General features: G+C 38.5%; 2 protein-coding genes and 1 long non-coding RNA gene across 4 annotated transcripts; 2 read left to right on the forward strand and 1 right to left on the reverse strand.

Annotated features, from left to right (window-relative positions):
- Positions 1 to 1,086: 1,086 nt before the first annotated feature.
- On the forward strand, positions 1,087 to 3,422 carry LOC125232307 (arginine/serine-rich coiled-coil protein 2-like). The gene is made up of 3 exons (XM_048137933.1): positions 1,087 to 1,262; positions 1,434 to 1,717; positions 2,515 to 3,422. The coding sequence occupies exons 1-3, from the start codon at positions 1,087 to 1,089 to the stop codon at positions 2,862 to 2,864; spliced, it is 810 nt and encodes a 269-aa protein (XP_047993890.1). The 3' UTR covers positions 2,865 to 3,422.
- A 7,346-nt stretch (positions 3,423 to 10,768) lies between these two features.
- Positions 10,769 to 15,246, forward strand: LOC125232859 (transcription initiation factor IIA subunit 2). Of its 2 annotated transcripts, XM_048138661.1 has the most exons (4): positions 10,781 to 11,173; positions 11,480 to 11,607; positions 11,737 to 11,843; positions 14,615 to 15,246. In XM_048138661.1, the coding sequence occupies exons 1-4, from the start codon at positions 11,102 to 11,104 to the stop codon at positions 14,632 to 14,634; spliced, it is 327 nt and encodes a 108-aa protein (XP_047994618.1). In that variant the 5' UTR covers positions 10,781 to 11,101; the 3' UTR covers positions 14,635 to 15,246. The 2 variants fall into 2 exon arrangements, with proteins under 2 accessions (XP_047994617.1, XP_047994618.1); XM_048138660.1 differs by lacking the exon at positions 14,615 to 15,246 and having other exon boundaries at positions 10,769 to 11,173; positions 11,737 to 11,945.
- A 133-nt stretch (positions 15,247 to 15,379) lies between these two features.
- Positions 15,380 to 20,163, reverse strand: LOC125232860. The gene is made up of 2 exons (XR_007177799.1): positions 19,924 to 20,163; positions 15,380 to 16,453 (listed from the first exon to the last, which is right to left on the reverse strand). It is a non-coding gene; the product is annotated as an uncharacterized LOC125232860 (long non-coding RNA).
- Between the last annotated feature and the right edge of the window lie 368 nt (positions 20,164 to 20,531).

Raw genomic sequence — 20,531 nt, forward strand, 5'->3', positions numbered from 1 at the left:
GTGGAATGCCAAAGGTATTTATGAAATATTAAAACAGTTGACTAAAGCAAAAGAAAACTACCTTTGAAGATGCTGGTTCCCACTGGGATGATTTCGGACAAATTTTATCCTGTGAAGGTACGCTACTTTTAAGAAGGAAACTGAAGATTCATTCATATTACCGACACAATATGATTTCAAGGTGCATAATATAAAAAAAGTTGTCATTTTACCAGAAATTATAAGATATACGCTACATATTCTATATGTATAAACAGCATAATTTACGAAGTCTATTAAAAATCTCTAAAATGAACTGAAAATGAAGAAAAATCCGGAGCCGCTAAGGTATTGGTAAGTTCCTTAATAAAGCTTGTTTCAGATCGCAAGTTTAGGTTATTAACATACCTATGCTATTTTGAATATACTGAAATACCTACGCTTAATACAAAATTAGGTGACAATTTTGTATCATCCTTTACAAATAAAATAGTCTCAATAGAAGTCTCAAGACGGCAAGAACGAAGTCTCAAGACGGCAAGAACGAAGTCTCAAGACGGCAAGAACGAAGTCTCAAGACGGCAAGAACGAAGTCTCAAGACGGCAAGAACGAAGTCTCAAGACGGCAAGAACGAAGTCTCAAGACGGCAAGAACGAAGTCTCAAGACGGCAAGAACGAAGTCTCAAGACGGCAAGAACGAAGTCTCAAGACGGCAAGAACGAAGTCTCATGACGGCAAGAACGAAGTCTCATGACGGCAAGAACGAAGTCTCATGACGGCAAGAACGAAGTCTCATGACGGCAAGAACGAAGTCTCATGACGGCAAGAACGAAGTCTCCAGACGGCAAGAACGAAGACTCAAAACGGCACGACCGACGATTAAGATGGCAAGAAAGAAGACTCATGATTGCAAAAAAATAACACGCCAAGAAAGAAGACTAAAGACAAGAAAGAAGACTCAAGACGGCAAGAATGAAGCCTCAAGACTGCATGAAGAAGACTCAAGATCGCAAGAAAGAAGATTGAAGAGTCAAGACGGCAAGAAGACTCAAGATCGCAAGAAAGAAGATTGAAAACTGCAAGAAAGAAAATTGAAGACTGCAAGAATGAAAATTGAGGTCTCAAGACGTCAAGAACAAAGTCTCAAGGTGGCAAGAAAGAAGCCTCAAGACGGCAAGAAAGAAGCCTCAAGACGGCACGAAAGAAGCCTCAAGACGGCAAGAAAGAAGACTCAAGACGGCAAGAAAGAAGACTCAAGACGGCAGGAAGAAGACTCAAGATCGCAAGAAAGAATATTGAAGACTGCAAGAAAGAAAAAATCAGGCGGCAAGAAAGAAGACTGAAGATGGAAGTATGAAGACTCGAGATTGCAAGAAAGAAGATTGAAGACTGCAAGAAAGAGGACTCAAGACGGCAGGAAGAAGACTCAAGATCACAAAAAAGAAGATTGAAGACTCAAGACGGCAAGAAAGAAGACTCACGACGGCAAGAAAGAATACTCAAGACGGCAAGAAAGAAGATTGAAGACTCAAGACTGCAAGAAAGAAGACTCAAGACGGCAAGAAAGAAGATTGAAGAATCAATACGGCAAGAATGAAGATTCAAGACGGCAAGAAAGAAGACTCAAAGCGGCAAGAAAAAGACTCAAGATCGCAAGAAAGAAGACTCAAGACGGCAAGAACGAAGACTCAAGACGGCAAGAACGAAGTCTCAAGATCGCAAGAACGAAGTCTCAAGGTCGCAAGAAAGAAGATTGAAGAATCAATACGGCAAGAAAGAAGACACGACGGCAAGAAAGAATACTCAAGACGGCAAGAAACAAGATTGAAGACTCAAGACTGCAAGAAAGAAGGCTCAAGACGGCAAGAAAGAAGACTCAAGACGGCAAGAAAGAAGACTCAAGACGGCAAGAAAGAAGACTCAAGACGGAAAGGAAGAAGATTCAAGAATCAATAAGGCAAGATTGAAGAATCAAGGCGGCAAGAAAAAAGACAAGATAGCAAGAAAGAAGACTCAAGACGGCAAGAAAAAGAAGACTCTAGACGGCAAGAAAGAAGACTCAAGACGGCAAGAACGAAGTCTCAAGATCGCAAGAACGAAGTCTCAAGATCGCAAGAACGAAGTCTCAAGATCGCAAGAACGAAGTCTCAAGATCGCAAGAACGAAGTCTCAAGATCGCAAGAACGAAGTCTCAAGATCGCAAGAACGAAGTCTCAAGATCGCAAGAACGAAGTCTCAAGATCGCAAGAACGAAGTCTCAAGATCGCAAGAACGAAGTCTCAAGATCGCAAGAACGAAGTCTCAAGATCGCAAGAACGAAGTCTCAAGATCGCAAGAACGAAGTCTCAAGATCGCAAGAACGAAGTCTCAAGATCGCAAGAACGAAGTCTCAAGATCGCAAGAACGAAGTCTCAAGATCGCAAGAACGAAGTCTCAAGATCGCAAGAACGAAGTCTCAAGATCGCAAGAACGAAGTCTCAAGATCGCAAGAACGAAGTCTCAAGATCGCAAGAACGAAGCCTCAAGATCTCAAGATCGCAAGAACGAAGTCTCAAGATCGCAAGAACGAAGTCTCAAGATCGCAAGAACGAAGTCTCAAGATCGCAAGAACGAAGTCTCAAGATCGCAAGAACGAAGTCTCAAGATCGCAAGAACGAAGTCTCAAGATCGCAAGAACGAAGTCTCAAGATCGCAAGAACCAAGTCTCAAGATCGCAAGAACCAAGTCTCAAGATCGCAAGAACGAAGTCTCAAGATCGCAAGAACGAAGTCTCAAGATCGCAAGAACGAAGTCTCAAGATCGCAAGAACGAAGTCTCAAGAACGCAAGAACGAAGTCTCAAGATCGCAAGAACGAAGTCTCAAGATCGCAAGAACGAAAGTTGAAGACTGCAAGGAAGAAGTTTGAAAACTCCATACGGCAAGAATGAAAACCCATACGGCAAGAATGAAAACTCCATACGGCAAGAATGAAAACTCCATACGGCAAGAATGAAAACTCCATACGGCAAGAATGAAAACTCCATACGGCAAGAATGAAAACTCCATACGGCAAGAATGAAAACTCCATACGGCAAGAATGAAGACTCCATACGGCAAGAATGAAAACTCCATACGGCAAGAATGAAAACTCCATACGGCAAGAATGAAAACTCCATACGGCAAGAATGAAAACTCCATACGGCAAGAAAAAAAGACTCGAGATCGCAAGAAAGAGGACTGCAAGAATGAAGATTGAAGACGGCAAGATTGAAGATTGAAGACTGCAAGAATGAAGATTGAAGACGGCAAGAATGAAGATTGAAGACGGCAAAAATGAAGATTAAAGACGGCAAGAATGAAGACTAAAAGAGGGAGCAACAAAGCAGACTCAAAATGGCAAGAACAAAGGCTTGAACTGGGCAAAAAAGAAACCGCAAGTATGAAGATGCAATGCAAGACGGCCAAGACGGTAATACGATGAAAGATGTTTAGAATCGTTAGCAGACGTTTCTGCTTGTTAAAAAAAAAGAATAATATTGCTTTCAAACAGAAGATTCGTTAGAAAATGCTGCAATGAAGGTTCAACTTAGCTAACATAACAACAGCTAACAAAAAGCAGAAAGAACCGTAATCGAATGAGACCGAATACCCCTAAATAAAATTGAAGAGAACGGCGAGAATAACACTAATAACAGTAGAGACTAGATAATAGATATGATTCATCGTCAGAACAAATGCTAAAAGGTTGGTACCATTTTAAATTTTTACCTATTCTAAAATTAGGTAACTTTGAGGACGCCTCTGGCAAATTAAAGGGGTGTAGTAATACTATATTGTCCTCGTGAAGGGGACGATACATATCTAATAATAATCTTCTCGCCATTTCAACTTGTTCTGCAGAGCTATCAAAAAAATAATTATTTACCTAGTTCCAATATGGCTCCCCTTTCCTTAATCATCTTATTATGCATTATTATTAGGCTTAGGGCTTTTTATGGCATACCGTGGTTCTAAAATCCGTGGAGTCGACATATGAAAAATTTTCGAAGTCGAATAGAAAATACACTATTTGAAAGTGCAGTAGTTGTGTTGTTAAGGCTGAGAATTCTTTCGCTCGATGTAGGTACTATTTATTTTTGAACTAGATGGCAACAGTCAAGGATGATGTCATATATTAAATATAAGTATTTATACATACTGTCACAACGTTACCTAGTTAATTTTAATCGAACGTAGTTAATATTAACTAATAATGTTATTTATTAGTAAATTTTATAATCTTATATAATAATACCAAAAAATTACTATTAAGATAAAATCAACTACGTTCGATTAAAATGAACTCAGTGACGATGTGACAGTGTGTATAAATATTTGTGTGATACTATACAGCACGACCACGGATGATTTTACTAATTCTGTTGCGGTACAAATTCACGAAAAAAAATGTACTTTTTTGTACTTACGTTTAAAAAAAATGTACCTTTATGGTTTCGGAGTTTCGACATAGGGGCCGTGGTCGTGCTAGGTAGGTACTCCCTGGCACGACCACACTATATTTAATGATTTTTTAAATTTCTGTTGTGGTACAAATTCACGAAAAAAAATGTACTTTTCTGTACTTACCTTTTTTTAAAAAAAAACCCGCATGGTTTCGGATTTTCGACATGGGTTGTGGTCGTGCTAGGATAGGTACTACCTGGCACATAGTACCACACAAATATTTATATTTAATGTGACATCATACTGTTGGACTTTAACTTTGAAAATTTTTCATATAGCGACTCCACGGATTTTAGAACCACGGTATGCCATAAAAAGTAAGCCTAATTATTATCTGATCAATATTAATATGTTTTCCCTCTTTTTAGTGTCACCAGCATCAGATCGCGCGAGGACCCCGGCCACTGACAAGACCCCACTGACTAGCTAATGTTACGAGTATAATAAAGATGCAAAATTGTAAAGAATTCAATAGAAATATAAAAGTTGATTCATCATATTCCTAGCATTTTATTTAAATTACCTAACCTGCTTGATACATAGTTTCTATGCTAGTTATCGTCAATTTGAAGAATTTGGAACTAAATCTTTTTTCCGCACTACTCCCATGAAAACAACGCTCTGATTCAGGAGCCTGGAGTCCTACGCCGTGGCTTGAGTGGGCGACGGCGATGCGAGTGTGTGTGTGGATTGAGTGAGCACCTTCCGAAAATAAAAAAAAATATGCTGATCATTTAGTAAAAGTTCTAAAACAATTGTAAAACGAATCTCTGAATTTGTAAAAAGATAAATCAAAAGATACAGCCACGAAAATCATACGAAATCAAACCTTATCGATATGGAAGTAGACGATGCGATGAGACGCGACCGTCGCCCACGCAAGACACGGCGCTAGCCCCAGTGGCCCATTTCTCAAGGCTGAAAGTTACAAGCCGAAGTCTCTTTCCAACCTGTCATATTAGACATTGACTACCACACTACCACTTGTAGCTTCGAGAAATGGGAAGTCTCTTTCCGACTTGTCATATTAGACATTGACAACCACTTGTTAGCTCGAGAAATGGGCCCCAGGGGCGGTAAAGACGGTCAAACAATAGTATTTTTCATCACACTCTCACACTAAATGTGCTATTGCACGCAGGCGGAGCGTGAGTTATAGAAAAATGGTTCTCCCTATTGAGTTAAGAAATTTCTGGTACTGTATTGAACTCGTTTTTACCTTTTTGCATATTTTTTATAATGCAAGTGTGATGAAAAACATTGTGTGTAACTCGGGGAGTATGAATATTACTAACTCGAGTCTTTACATCGCTCCGGCTAGCCGTCGCTTAAAGCTAGGAACATACTACGCGGACGTCCGTCGTCGTTCGACCGCGACCGATCAGTGTGCACGGTCTTCGGGACGTGGCTTCGGCTGACCAAAACATCCAGCGAGCCAGTTTAAAGCTAGGAACATACTACGCGGACGTCCGTCGTAAATCGACCGCGACCGCGACCGATCAGTGTGCACGGAACAAAACATCCAGCGAGCCAGATTTTGATCGGACGTCCATGCGCTCAAGGTCACGACCACGTCCGTCGACCGATAGTATGCACGGTTATGTTTATTTCCATTGTCCAGATTCCCGTCCGCGGTCGATTTACGACGGACGTCCGCGTAGTGTGTTCCTAGCTTCAGTCGCACGTCTGTGCGCTCAAGGCCACGTCCACGACCGACGACCGATAATAATAAAATAAAGTGTAGGTATATGCATTGTCCAGATCCGCCCCCGCGTAATATGTTTCTAGCTTAAAGCTAGGAACATATTACGCGGACGCCCGCCGTCCGATCAAAATCTGGCTCGCTGGATGTTTTGGTCAGCCGAAGCATAGATTAAATATAATTATTTAATTTATTTTTAAGCTAGAGCCTAGTGCACGATCAGTGTGCATGGTCTTCGGGACGTGGCTTCGGCTGACCAAAACATCCAGCGAGCCAGTTTAAAGCTAGGAACATACTACGCGGACGTCCGTCGTAAATCGACCGCGACCGCGACCGATCAGTGTGCACGGAACAAAACATCCAGCGAGCCAGATTTTGATCGGACGTCCACGCGCTCAAGGCCACGTCCACGTCCGTCTGTAACTAAATCTCCGCTCACCTTTACTTATTTACTTACTTACTTGGCTAACCAACAGTATAGCTAACCCCCCTTTAAATATACCCCGTAAATTTGGCCTCGTGATCGTCTAGCGTGAATAAGTAGAACCCTTCGACGTGAACCGCGATAACCTAGATCCTTTAATGAGTATCAGCTGTATTTTTGACTAATTTTTAAAATTTTATTTATTTATATTTTAAAGAAGAATAAAGGTTATTGTAGCATAATAATATAGTGTTATAGAAGAGTATTTTATCAGATTTAGGCCTAGAAAGTTATGAGTGAGAAAATTAATGACGTAATGAAGAAATTTTTAGAAAAGAAGTTAGTGAGTGAAACTTACATGAAATAAATATTAAAAAATATTTTAGAAAACATCGGCTACGCTCTATTTTCGATTCCGGTTTGGGGTGAGAACTTGCGATACCGTCTGGAATCCTTAGGCCCAATCAAACCACATTATCGGGCATCCTAAGCAAGTAAGCCTGAAGGGCTATCTATCTACAAACTAACCCCTTTTTTATTTTGTTTCTTTTCCCTAGCTAAACCCCCCTTTTCCCCATTACTGCTAATAGACCATAACTTCTCGATCCTTCTAATGTATCATCAAGGCTCCGAGTAGTTGCTACCACTGAGAACGAAGTAAATAAGTCTAGTAACTCCTTGAAGCTTTTGACTTGTCATCAGTGGACGGCGCTCGCATGCCACTGGGCCCTATAACAAACCTATGCTTTTTATTCCAAAGAATAGTTTGTTTCCCTAACCAACTTGATAGAATTTACCTTGAAAAACTAGTTAGCAACACTCACTGGCTCGATGCTACATGAAGAATCAGAAATTGCTACCACAATTATTAATTTCACTCAAATAAATTAAGTAATAAGAGTTTTTATAAATTACCAGTTTTACCACATATTTTAAGATAGTAAACACCACATTTAAAGTCCATTAAAACCATATAAATACACGCCTATCAATTATACTTCAAAACCAATCGTAAAACAGCCCTAATTTCTTAGAAATAGTGTGTGACGCTACCCTAATCCTATTGTTTTCCCTACTCTAACATATCTGAAACACAGACCCTCACTTACCATAGATCTTGTGTTCAGAATATGTACAAGTGTATCCCTACTAGAACTGTGCAGTTCAGCCAGCGAAGCTGAGATAGGCAACCTATAGGCTTGTGTCGGTCAGATCCCCCCCTCTGCTCTTGCCCGCGGGCTAGGGTAGCAGAGAGTAGATCGCCCTATCCGTGTATATATCCAGTATTCTAGGACACACCAGTACCAGCCACATGGGAGACCCAGCTGCGATCAACTTTACTTAGATGTGGATCGATCACAACCGAAATCCCCAGCGACCAACGCCAGCATGGACTAGAGCACCGAGTAAATAAATATAAATATATATAGGACCCCAGCCTCAAATACTGCCGACTTCAGTGAGCAAGGATTACTCCTAATGCCTTTCTTCAATCGTGAAAGTCCTCACTTCCATCTAACAGTTGGACTCTTTGAGACCGGTGAGAAAATACGCTTTTGTAAGTATAAAAAAGCGTCCAAGCCCCCACTTGGAACAAAAAGACCCCTAAACGCCTTATGTTTAACAGCCGCAAGGTATAAAGCGCTTAGCCGGACAACAGTCTGTCACAAACAATGATCTGGCTTATAACTTTCACAAAATAACCCCATAGAAAATTACTAAATTCAATTTTACTGACCAACTAAACAAACGAGTGAAGTTTCCTTTACGTGCTATAATCTAAGCTTAGTTTTGCAAGAATTACTCCCTACAAAACCAAACACAGACTTATCTCCAAGCACCAGCCATACATCGACCCAGTCTTTGTATTGCTTGACGGCACTCATGAAACAAAGCACAGAAAACTTCACTATACACAACAATTTAAATATAACACTACACTATAAATAGAACACTAAATTAACCCCACAACTGACAGTAAAGCAATTCCACCACAGGTCTAAGTTCAACTGTACGACGATATTGTCCCCGCACAATCAAACAGAGACACAATTTCAAAGTTTACAATCACTTAGAATAATTTCCAAGTAAAAACAAACAGAGAAATAATAGCAGAACAACTTCACTCACCAGTATAACACACGAAAGCCAGAGACACTGTTAGTCTTGTAGATATTTTAAGAATGACGCACGTCGGCTCGCTCCGACCCTTTTATAGATTCTATCTCTGACTTCCGACTTCCGACATCCGACTTCCGACTTCTGACATTCGACTTCCGACTTCTGACATCCGACTTCCGACTTCTGACATTCGACTTCCGACTTCTGACATCGGACTTCCGACAAGATGGCTACTCAATCGTGTGCTTTGTTTACTAAGTCTTATGCCCTATGCATTAGAGTTCACGATTAACACACGGATGTTTGCTTATCAACACGTGCCGAGTACACGTGTTTTAGAGAGAGACAGAGCTATTGATATTGATACCTATGCAGTCCAATAGTAGAGCGATTCGCAAATATTTTAACGTAAATATTATTTTGTGAAAGATTGTTTAAATCAATTTAGTAAGTGACTTCGTAAAGAAAGATCACATTTGTTCCTAATTGTTACATTGAATGATATATTCAGAAAGTATAATAGTCAATATTACTGATTATTACCTCTCTGACTTGTAATTGGAACCAAGACATAATATCGGAACGTTACGCAGCTGACAACTGTCAGTGTCAGTATTCCGTCCATGTGAACGTAGTTTGTTGATAAATACGTTTTTCCAACCTGTTTTACATTAAATAATAGTGAATTTTATCAGTGATGACGTAACTGAACATGTGATTAACCATCAAAGATATTATTTGTTAAAATATTCAATGAAATCCCGAAGGAAATATGCTCCAAAAAGTTGGTCAAAGAAAAGTTGATTCGCCGTAAGTTTTATATGTAATAACGAGTCCATTTCCTCGTCATAGACGCTTGTTCTGTTACACGTCGACCGATAGTTTGCACGGTTATATGTATTTCCATTGTCCAGATTCCCGTCCGCGGTCGATTCACGACGGACGTCCGCGTAGTGTGTTCCTAGCTTTATGTGTATTTCCATTGTCCAGATTCCCGTCCGCGGTCGATTTACGACGGACGTCCGCGTAGTATGTTCCTAACTTAAGCCTGCTCCAGACTATGCGCGCGAATCACGGCGCGACGAAGTGATTCAATGCTCTTTGGGTCAGGCCAAGAATCTTATATTCATATGTATATAAGATTCTTGGGTCAGGCTATCCACATTTATATTTATCTTGTAAGAGGGAGCGAGAAAGAATTAAAAAATCCAAGGTACGGTGCGGTCGTTTGTTAGATATTTTAGTCTTTGCATCATTGAGGTATATGTACTACGTACTAGAGGCGACGTTGCCAAGCGAAAACTCTGCACATGCTGACAAGTGCGCGGGGTGCGGGGAGCGGTTATTTACGCGTAGAGTAGGTCTACCTCCAGATGTGACACATTATTATATTCTGCCTAACGGGAATTTTACATTATAGTTCAATAAAATACGGATATTCTAGTCAAACTTATTTATTTATTTACAACTTAAACAATACAAATTAATACAAAATAATTGTGCTGTATTTATCTTCTTCTTTAAAATACACCATAAACATATATAATATATGTGTGGTTAGTTGGTAACCAAGTTTCCTCAGCACGTCCCTTTTTTTCATGACCAGGCCGAAGAAAACTGCAAAAAGTGAGCGTGCTAAAAATACAATTTTACTCAAAAACTATAAACTATATATATTAAACAAATAAACTTTTTTTATATTTTAGTAACATAATTAATGAAATAGTAAGTAGTTACTTAATAATTTTCCAAATAGAAATATTTATATTTCGCAACTCTATTAGAGGTGAAACACATTAGAGGAACGGTGTAGGAAATGGCACATCTGCGCGGTTAACTTTTTATAGTCTATGATGATTGCGTCACCAAAATGGCGGCAGTGTCGCTCCCGCTCGCGAGTTAGTAGAAATTGTAGAATATTCAATCTTAAAATATTATAGACGAGTTTTTTGTTTAATTTACCGATGAAATGTCACACCTTGGCTGTTATTTGATTTCCTCGAGTGATTAGTACAATTTTTAAGCATACAAGAAGGCATTATTCACGTGGAAAGTAAATGCATCACGGCACGTCACTGCACCGCAAGGACCTGGTAAGGACTGACAACGTTGCGGTCCATGGACCGCAGTGCGTTGTGTAAGAATTCTCTTAGCAACGTCGCCTCTAGTACGTAGTACATATACCTCAATGCTTTGCATAGAGGCATTATTTTGTGGTATATGAACGTATCCTTGAATTAAAAAAATCTGTGGTTTGCGTATTTTTCTTTCAATTTCATTTTCAATAATTTCAATCGTTTCTCTATCATAGAGGCAATGAAATTAATTTTATCCCTTTGAAAATCTACCATTATTTGAAGAACTTGTTGCGTATTAAGTTTAAATTACACAATGTCATATCAACTCTATAGAAACACTACTATCGGAAACACATTACAAGAAAGCCTTGACGAATTAATTCAGGTAATGTTTATTTATATACTTTTCAGTACAGATGGTCGTTTATTTACGCACTAGTTCGAGAAGTGGTTCATTATATGCCAGGTCGAAACTTCGGAGGCTCATCTGTACTGAAAAACGTCGTACGATACACGTGCGAAAAGGAAATTCTTAACTCGTGTCGATTTAAAACACTCCCTTCGGTCGTGTTTTAATTTATCGCCACTCGTTTCGAACTTCCTTTTTTACGCACTTGTATCGTAATGTACTATTTCCTGATGAAATTTAGTTTATTGTCATCAAAAGTTACTAAATTGATTTTTATTTCAGTATGGACAAATAACACCGGCTTTAGCAGTGAAAGTGCTATTGCAATTTGATAAATCTATAAATCAAGCTTTATCGAACAGGGTGAAATCTAGATTAACCTTTAAAGCCGGAAAATTAAACACGTACAGGTACAAAAATAGTTATTCTATTATTATTATTAAATGTTGCATTCAACAGGTATATATTATAACATCATTAACATCCAACCACCCATTAACCTGTTGCTGTTTGTTGATTATAAAATATTTTATTTGCAGGTTTTGTGACAATGTGTGGACCTTTATGTTGAATGATGTGGAATTCCGGGAAGTGCAAGAGGTTGCTAAAGTAGACAAAGTCAAAATTGTAGCTTGTGATGGCAAAAGTAAGTACTACAGCCTACTGGATTGTATTTACTTTAAATAATTGTTTAAGACTTTAATGTGCACAAGTGCTTTAACAGCGTATATTATAAATGCATTTAGATAACACTCATGTACATAGCTGGGCATTAACTCGTTAATCCGTTAATTAACGAAGTTAACATTTCGATTAACGGATTAACTTTTAAGTTAACTTGAAAAAATGTTAACGGACTCGTTAACTTCCGTTCAATTTCTCAGAGTCCGTTAATCGTTAATCTAGTAGGGCACAGGCGCCATCTGCACTGCGAAAAACACGTTCTGAACGCTACTATAAAAGCCCGAAGTACGGCAAATCCTATGATTTGCCGGTAAATCCTAGGTTTTACCGATGTCGATTGCTAAAAGTCCGAAATATTACCTAAAAAAGTATTCTTCACGTGGATTTGCTTTTACTAACTTTGATTCGGTGAATCCTAAGCTTTACCATGGCGACTGTTGTAGTGATAGGGCAGCAAATTCGAGCCCTATTTATGACCACATTCGCTTCCCTAGCCTCTACCGCCCAATGTGCCACAACAGTCCCGTCACCGCCAACATATCTCCTGACACAGCTCTTGGCAGTAGCTCAGGCGATCACTGCCTTCCACGTGCAGCCTAGAGTTCAATAGGCTAGCTGTACTTCGGCGTTTTACAGAAATATAATACGTTATAGTGGATACTGATGCAACTAAATATTTAAAGAAAAGTTCATTTTTTACGGATTAACGATTAACTTTAACTTACGTTAAATTTGTCGAAATGTATCGCTTTAACGATTAACGAAGTTAACTTTTTTAGTAACGGATTAGCGATTAACGAAGTTAACTATTTGGTTAACGGTGCCCAGCTATGCTCATGTATAGAGTATGCCCTAATCATCTTTGTCGTATCCTCAAGGCTGAGGGACATGACGAATGTGGACACTCTTCACCAGTTGTCTCCACACTCGATCCTGGGCCCCGTGCATGCTAGCCTGCAATGTGGTCTTTGTCACTGACGTTTTTCTGTCTTCCCAACGTGTGCCCAAGCTTCCACTTCTTCGTTTCCTTGCCATGCGTCCCGTGATTGTGAGCTAATGCTCACTTGCAAATGAGGCCTTAAAATGCACTAGTTTTATAAGCAAAGTGAATCAAATTTATCACCAACAAACTGTTTTACACATCGCCAACAAACTGTTTTACAGTTTGGCGTAACTTTTATGTTAAATAAATAAATAAATATTCATACAAGTACCTAGTACAAACCAAATCTCTCCCTATCAAAGCAATATTGCACAAAATGCTCATGGGCTGTACAATACCACTTCAAGTAGATATTTCTTAGAGAATGTGTTATTTTCGCTTAACACATTCACTGCCGAACCACACGGGTGGGCGCTCATTTGCTGTGAGCGTCAGAATGGCGGGTGTACATCAAGCAATCCTGGTGTGGTATACGTCAGGAGTTAGTGCTAGCAATGTGCCAAATGTGCGCCAAAATTCGAGCAATGTGCTCTTTAAACTCCGGAGATATTTAAGAAATTAATGATACCCGCCATTCTGACGTCAGGTTGGCGGGTGCACTTCCAGTTCTAGCTAATGGCTGCCTACTCAAGGGTGAAAGTACTGCCTAAGGTTAGTGCTCGCAATGTGCTTCCACATGTATGAAGCACAAACTAATTCAGTAGGCCTAGCACATGATGGCCGCGGGAGTATGTCGCCGCGAGATAGATGCCACGTCTTCTTCTAACTGTATTAATGACATAAGGACGGGTAGTCTATCTCGCGGCAACATACTCCCGCGGCCATCATGTGCTAGACTGAGAGCCGTTGAAGAGTAATATGGGATTGAATAAATATATCTATAAATGCCTGCTGAAATAAAATAGCAATGTTCATTGCCTGCAATGCAGCATTAACGTGCAGGCGCTTTACACAAAAAAGTGATACACATACATAGTAGTCATACAATAATTAGTACCTAACACAACTCTACTAATAATAATAAAAAATTGTCTTACGACGCGTTTAGTATCCAGTAATCATTGTATGACTATGTATGTGTATCACTTTTTGTGTAAAGCGCCTGCATGTTAATGCTGCATTGCAGGCAATGAACATTGCTATTTTATTTCAGCAGGCATTTATAGATATATTTATTCAATCCCATATTACTCTTCAACGGCTCTCTGAATTAGTTTGTGCTTCATACATGTGGAAGCACATTGCGAGCACTAACCTTAGGTAGTACTTTCACCCTTGAGTAGGCAGCCATTAGCTAGAACTGGAAGTGCACCCGCCAACCTGACGTCAGAATGGCGGGTATCATTAATTTCTTAAATATCTCTGGAGTTTAAAGAGCACATTGCTCGAATTTTGGCGCACACTGCTAGCACTAACTCCTGACGTATACCACACCAGGATTGTTTGATGTACACCCGCCATTCTGACGCTCACCATTTGCTCAGACAACTTGCTAGGCACAAGGTCTTCTAACTAAATAACCCCTTATTGATAAACAAGTTACTGAACTAATTAGTTAAATGTTTTGTCCCCTTTTATAGTGGAAATAAAGAAATTTTATTTGTTTTTGGGCGGGCGTGTGGTCTAGTGGTAAAGACGTTAGCCGCGTAAGCTGAAGACCCGGGTTCGATTCCCGGCTCGGCCACCAATGGGCCTTGCCGTTTTTTCTTTCGTGTATGATATCTATTTCAATTTATTTTATTTATTTATTTTAATACTTAAATTCACTAATCAAATGGTTTTTTTTTCAGATGTCGAGGACAGGAGATAATATTAGTATCTCATAGTGCTGGATGGTGTTACAATTTCAATAATCATCTCAAAATATTTTTATAAGGCGCTAGATTTGAACATGAATTCAAGTAAGCATCAGTATAAATTGTATTTATAAATGAAGTACTCAACGCCTAATTGGATTTAGGGTTTTTGTTTCAATTTGATTTGTTGTGGTCTATGAGTACGAGGTTAGGTCTTTAAAAAGCGATGTTGTGTCAAAATTAAGGATAGGAATTTCCTCTGCTTAATATTTAAAGACAACTTTATTCATTTTTTTTTACTCTAGCATAATTTTATTATATTCTTAATTCTTTAGAGCCTAATTTTTATTTGTGATTGTTCAAGAATGCATTGCTATATTTCCGTTAAAATTATTCATTATATTTAATTATTATCATAGCATTTTCTTAAATTAAATTAATGTCATACTGGTGTATTTGTGATTTCTTTAAATAGACTGCGGTATAACCAGACCGATACAACCTTCAATAAAAGAGAGTACACCCATCTTAAAGGCCGGCAAGACACCTCCCATACTTCTGGTGTTTTGGGTGTCCATGGGCAGCAGTAATCGGTTACGATCAGGTGACCTGTCTGCTCGTTTGCCTCCTATCGCATAAAAAAAGACTAGGAGCCCACTGGCGTTAATTATAACAAATTATATTAAGTTTATTTAATAGAACAACAATACAATACAAACAGGTAGGTAATAAATAAGGTGACAAATAAAAGAGTTCATGTAGGGTAATTCAATCATTTACAGTTATAAAAAAAATAAGTAGCTAATACATACTTGTGCTAGCAAGAGAAAAAAAAGGTCCTAATGTTCTTAATCACACCATCAAAAGATACTCAAAGGTTTAATAAATTCGAATGTAACACTCTTATTTGGGACTGTGATAAAAATGGGAAGATTCATAGAATTTGAGTGGTAGTGGTTTGTTAAAAACCGAAATAAGATGTCATATATTATTTCGATTTTTAATTTATATATAGTAGTGTGACTACATAAAAAACCCAAATCAAAATATTTGTTAAAATAATTTGATTTGTTCCCATAGTTGCGTTGAGTGGTTTGTGTTAAACCATATGATTCAATTATTCAAAAAAGTACTCTAAAGAGTATTACTTATCATTCTTTTCTTTTCAGTCAAACATTTTGCGAAGGTCTAGTTTTAGATTTTACTAATTTAGCTAAGTCCTTAGATAAGAACCGATCACACAATTTATGAAACATATCTTCTGATTCATCACTTTCAGCAGTCTGTTCTTTTTCGAGGGTTTTTAATCGCTTCTTGCAGTTCTGGCTATCTTTCAACTCAGATTTCAGTTTACATTTTCTGGGGGTATTAGCAGAAAGCGAATCCAGAGATTCAGTTCCTGACACAATCTGATTTTCTGTTTGTGTTGAAGAGTCACTTGTAGACTGATTTGTTTGGGTCGAAAAGTCACTAGTAGACTGATTTGTTTGGGTCGAAAAGTCACTTGTAGACTGATTTGTTTGGGTCGAAAAGTCACTTGTAGATCGATTTGTTTTGGTTGCAAATTCACTTGTACCAGTGTATAAGGAAACAACAGTTGTTTGCGTTAAACTGGCATTATCCTCACGTTGAGATAGTATGATTCTATCTCCTGTAGGTCGGTTGGGCAAATTTAAACTTGGAAGGACATCTCTTTTTAGTCTCTTATAACCTGTTTTTTCTGATGTCAGAAGATCTTGCTCGTTAAAATGTTGACTACATATTCTTCTATCACATTTTGGGTCTTTCCCAATCAAATCGTGTCGCGATATTAAAAGCAACCATTGCAAGCGCCTGAAAAAATATTGGATAAATAACACCAAAGCAAGTAGGTTAGGTACGCGAAGAATGTAAATGTAAATAGGTAAGGTGCATTAGGGTAATTCCGAAAGTCGCATAAAAATCACTATTATTTCCATCGGTTCCCCTTGTTTTGGCATAACACTACAATCCAGAATTCTTTTTGGCACATTCTACATTGGCATAATTCACCTTTCGCATAATCTGTTATGGCATAGTATAGTTACGCATAATTTGTCTAGGCAGATTTTGTTTGTTCGTATATATTTCATGCATGTAGGTTATTCGCCGAATGGTTTTTATGCATAAATTATTTCTTCATAACGTGGTTTAGTCGAAATTTACCACGCAGAATTTTTATCATAGGTAATACTACCGAGTTTAACAAAAAACGATATACAGGTGGTTCCTGATGATGAACCTAACTGCGTGTCGAATTTAACGGAAAACGAAAAAAAGACGGTGTATTAATGTTGTATGAATGTGTTCCTCATTGTCTCTAGATTACGAATTGACCTGTTTTAGTTTAAGGAGGGGGGGACGGGTCGAGAAAAAAGGGGGGGAAGATGGCGGCCGACCATCATAGATTTATTTATTCACATCTCGAGGATGGCACCAATCTGTTCTGCGAGGTGTCATTTGAAAGCTTATTAAACCTTCTTTAATTGTTTTCAAATAACTATACTCATAAAAGTAACCGTTTACGAAATATTTGAAAATATGTGTTTTTTTATCGAGCATGAATTGCACAAGTACTAGTAAAAAATATGCGTCTAACTCAATAAACAATTAATTTACCGCAATTGATGTTATTATAAAATTTACGCGTCTATTCATGCTCTTTCTAAAAAATATAAGTTTCATTGGTATATGATAATATATTAACCATGTAATTAAGAATTTTGTTTGGCAGGGGCTACTCCGCCAGGTATTAGAATTAAATTTCTTACTTCAGGTTAGAATTAAATTTCTCCAAAACCAAATTAATGCAATTCAGGCCATACCAAAGAAAACCGCTTAGTATAAATTTTTCATACAACAATGCAACACTGGAACAAACAGAAACATTTCCCTTGCTAGGACTAACTATTGACTCAAATGTTAATTGGAAGGATCATATTCAAAAAGTTTGCAATAAACTATCCAGTTTTTCATATGCATTACTTGAATTAAAAAGACAACAGATTTAAAAACTGCTACTATGCTTACGCCCACTCATTACTTCACTACGGTATACTCCTTTGGGGTAATAGTACAAATTCTAATGACCTGTTTATTTTACAAAAGTGTATCCGAATATTAGCCAATAAAAAACCATTAGAAAGTTGTCGACTAGTTTTTAAAGACCTAGAAATATTGACCCTCCCCTCTTTATACATTTTCGAAATCCGTACGTTTGTGAAATTACATAGTTCTTTCTTCTTACAAGCAAAAGACTGCCATGCAAAGCCTTTAAATCTACGCCATAATAACGACCTTTCCCTGCCTAGCTCTAAACAATATTTCATTCTGGACCACAAATGATGTGTATAAATCTATTGGGTTGGTAAGAAAGTAATGAGCGATCGATTGAATTCCACATAAAATTTTTGAGAGAGTTCTAGAATCTTCTATGGTCGAAAGTATATAAAGGGCGAGTCGCACAGTTTCTCGTCAGTCATTCACTAGCTGTCGCCGAGCTAATATAAGGAAGAAAATGGACGAATTAAAAGTGCATGTAAGGCATTGCTTACTATATGAATTTCAGTCTGGCCATTCAGCCGCCGAAGCAGTGCGTAATATATGTCAGCGTGTTGCTCCTGAAGTTGTGTCTGAGGCCACGGTGAAACGATGTTTCCAGCCTTTTCGTAGTGGCGACTTTTCATTATCAGATCAACCTAAGTCTGGTCGACCGGTGAAGATTGATGTAGCCAAATTAAAAACCTTAATTGAAGGAGATCCGAGGCTAACGAGTCGTACTCTTGCTACCGAGTTAGGCTGCTCTCATGTCACCATAGAAACACATTTGCGGGAGTTGGGAAAAAACTACAAATACAGTGTTTGGATACCGCACGAACTTAATAGATATCAACTAAACCGGCGTGCCGATATCTGCATACAACTTCTCTCTTTTCGCCGCACATTCAACTGGTTGGACCATCTTATCACTGGAGATGAAAAATGGGTCTTATATATAAATCACACACGCAAACGTCAGTGGCTAGCTCCAAACGAAAAAGGAATAGAGGCATCAAAAACAGAGCCTCACCCGAAAAAAGTTATGCTGTCCGTTTGGTGGGATATTCATGGTATTATTCACTGGGAACTCCTACCAAGTGGAATGACTGTTACCGCATCAGTATACTGTAATCAGCTTGAAAATTTAAACCAAAAAATCTGTCAGAATCGTCCACAGCATGCTAAAGTTTTTTTCTTACACGACAATGCTCGCCCACACATTGCAAAAGTGACTCGGCTAAAGCTATTGGAGCTAGGTTGGAAAGTGATACCTCATCCACCGTACTCTCCAGTCTTGGCACCTACGGATTACGCATTGTTCAGATCGCTAAGCAATGCCTTGAATGAAAAAAAGTTCGATGATCAAGCCCATCTACGACAGTACATAGCTGAGTTTTTTGAATCTAAACCTAAGAACTTCTTCGCCGATGCTATTCATTCTTTACCAGAACGATGGAGACAAGTAGTAGATAACGAAGGCCGTTATATTTTTGATAAATGATTAAAATAATAAATTAAATAAAAATTACAATATTGGTTATGATTAGCTCATTACTTTCTTACCAACCCAATATAATAAACTACCCATCTCCATAAAACAAATAGAAAAAATACATATTTTCAAAAAACACTTAATAAACATCTTGTACAAAAATCTTATTATACACTGCAGGATTTTTTTGATGACATGCCTAGTATCCATCGATAGTCTTTATAAAACATATTTAATTGTAATGTGATAAATAATTTGATCTCGTTATTGTACCTTGTAGTAGTTAAGTAATTAAACTATTGTACTGTACCTAGTAGTAGTTAAGTACCTAGTCTAAGTCCATATTATGTACCTAATATGTATGCAATAAATGATTATGACTTATGAGGTCGCAAAAACGGGCGCTGACCGTAGTAAAGTATACAATATTTTTAAGGTCCTATTTTATCGATCCATATGTGAGAGGTATAATTTGAAAGCAAATTTAACCTACTATAATTGTTTGAGTAGGGGGGGGTCTGATATTTTTTTTCATTCCAACCCTAACGTGTGATATATTGATGGATAGGTATTTAAAAATGAATAAGGGTTTACTAAGATCGTTCTTTAACTTTATAGACTTTCCAAGAAACCCCTACACTGAGCGTGACCCGACACGCTCTTGGCCGGGTTTTTAAATCTCACGTTTACGCCATTTACGTAAGCAATAATGTACCTAACATTGCAAAAATATAACAACTTAACAACCACTTACTTATCTGGATTACTAGGAATCCTGAAGAATGATAATTCCGGATTTTTAGTACCGTTCATACATCCATAAACACTACAGTAACGTAAATACGTCTTCGGCACTGACGTCATTTTTAATTTCGCTATTTTCGCTTTTCGCTCTCTCACTCACGCCCTCAACAGCAACACGTCAAGTAGTTAGGCTCCGCGCACACGGGCGACAAAGTTGCTCGGCGACTTTCGTATTTGTATGAAAAGTTGCGTCGCCTCGTGTGCGCACCTTCATACTAGCCCATAGACCGAGCGATGAGACAAAACAGTTTTGTCTCCCGTCTGTGGGGGGCCTTAGGTCAAAAAGTGTGTTCACATGAGAGGTTGTTTGGGCCAAAGAGAATATAATCACTACGTTTTAGGCCCCGCGCACACGGAGGCAACAGTTTCCCGGCGACTTTCGTATTTGTATGAAAAGTTGCGTCGCCTCGTGTGCGCACCTTCATACTAGCCCATAGACCGAGCGACGGAGACAAAACAGTTTTGTCTCCCGTCTGGGGGGCCCTTAGGGCCCGCACACACGGATGTAACAGTTGCACGGCGACATTTTTTGTCTCTGTCGTCACTCCATGTACGCAC

This window comes from Leguminivora glycinivorella, chromosome 13, assembly GCF_023078275.1.
Source record: "Leguminivora glycinivorella isolate SPB_JAAS2020 chromosome 13, LegGlyc_1.1, whole genome shotgun sequence".
In the NCBI taxonomy this organism is placed as follows: Eukaryota; Metazoa; Arthropoda; class Insecta; order Lepidoptera; family Tortricidae; genus Leguminivora; species Leguminivora glycinivorella.

Bases quoted from the DNA above. Each gene is read 5' to 3' on its own strand.
- LOC125232307 (XM_048137933.1), top strand. From the start codon at position 1,087: ATGAAAATTGAGGTCTCAAGACGTCAAGAACAAAGTCTCAAGGTGGCA. The intron at 1,263-1,433 runs GCAAGAAAGAAT...AGAAGATTGAAG, and splicing joins CAGGAAGAAGACTCAAGATC to ACTCAAGACGGCAAGAAAGA. The intron at 1,718-2,514 runs GTCGCAAGAAAG...CAAGATCTCAAG, and splicing joins CGCAAGAACGAAGTCTCAAG to ATCGCAAGAACGAAGTCTCA.
- LOC125232859 (XM_048138660.1), top strand. From the start codon at position 11,102: ATGTCATATCAACTCTATAGAAACACTACTATCGGAAACACATTACAA. The intron at 11,174-11,479 runs GTAATGTTTATT...TTTTTATTTCAG, and splicing joins GCCTTGACGAATTAATTCAG to TATGGACAAATAACACCGGC. The intron at 11,608-11,736 runs GTACAAAAATAG...TTTTATTTGCAG, and splicing joins GGAAAATTAAACACGTACAG to GTTTTGTGACAATGTGTGGA.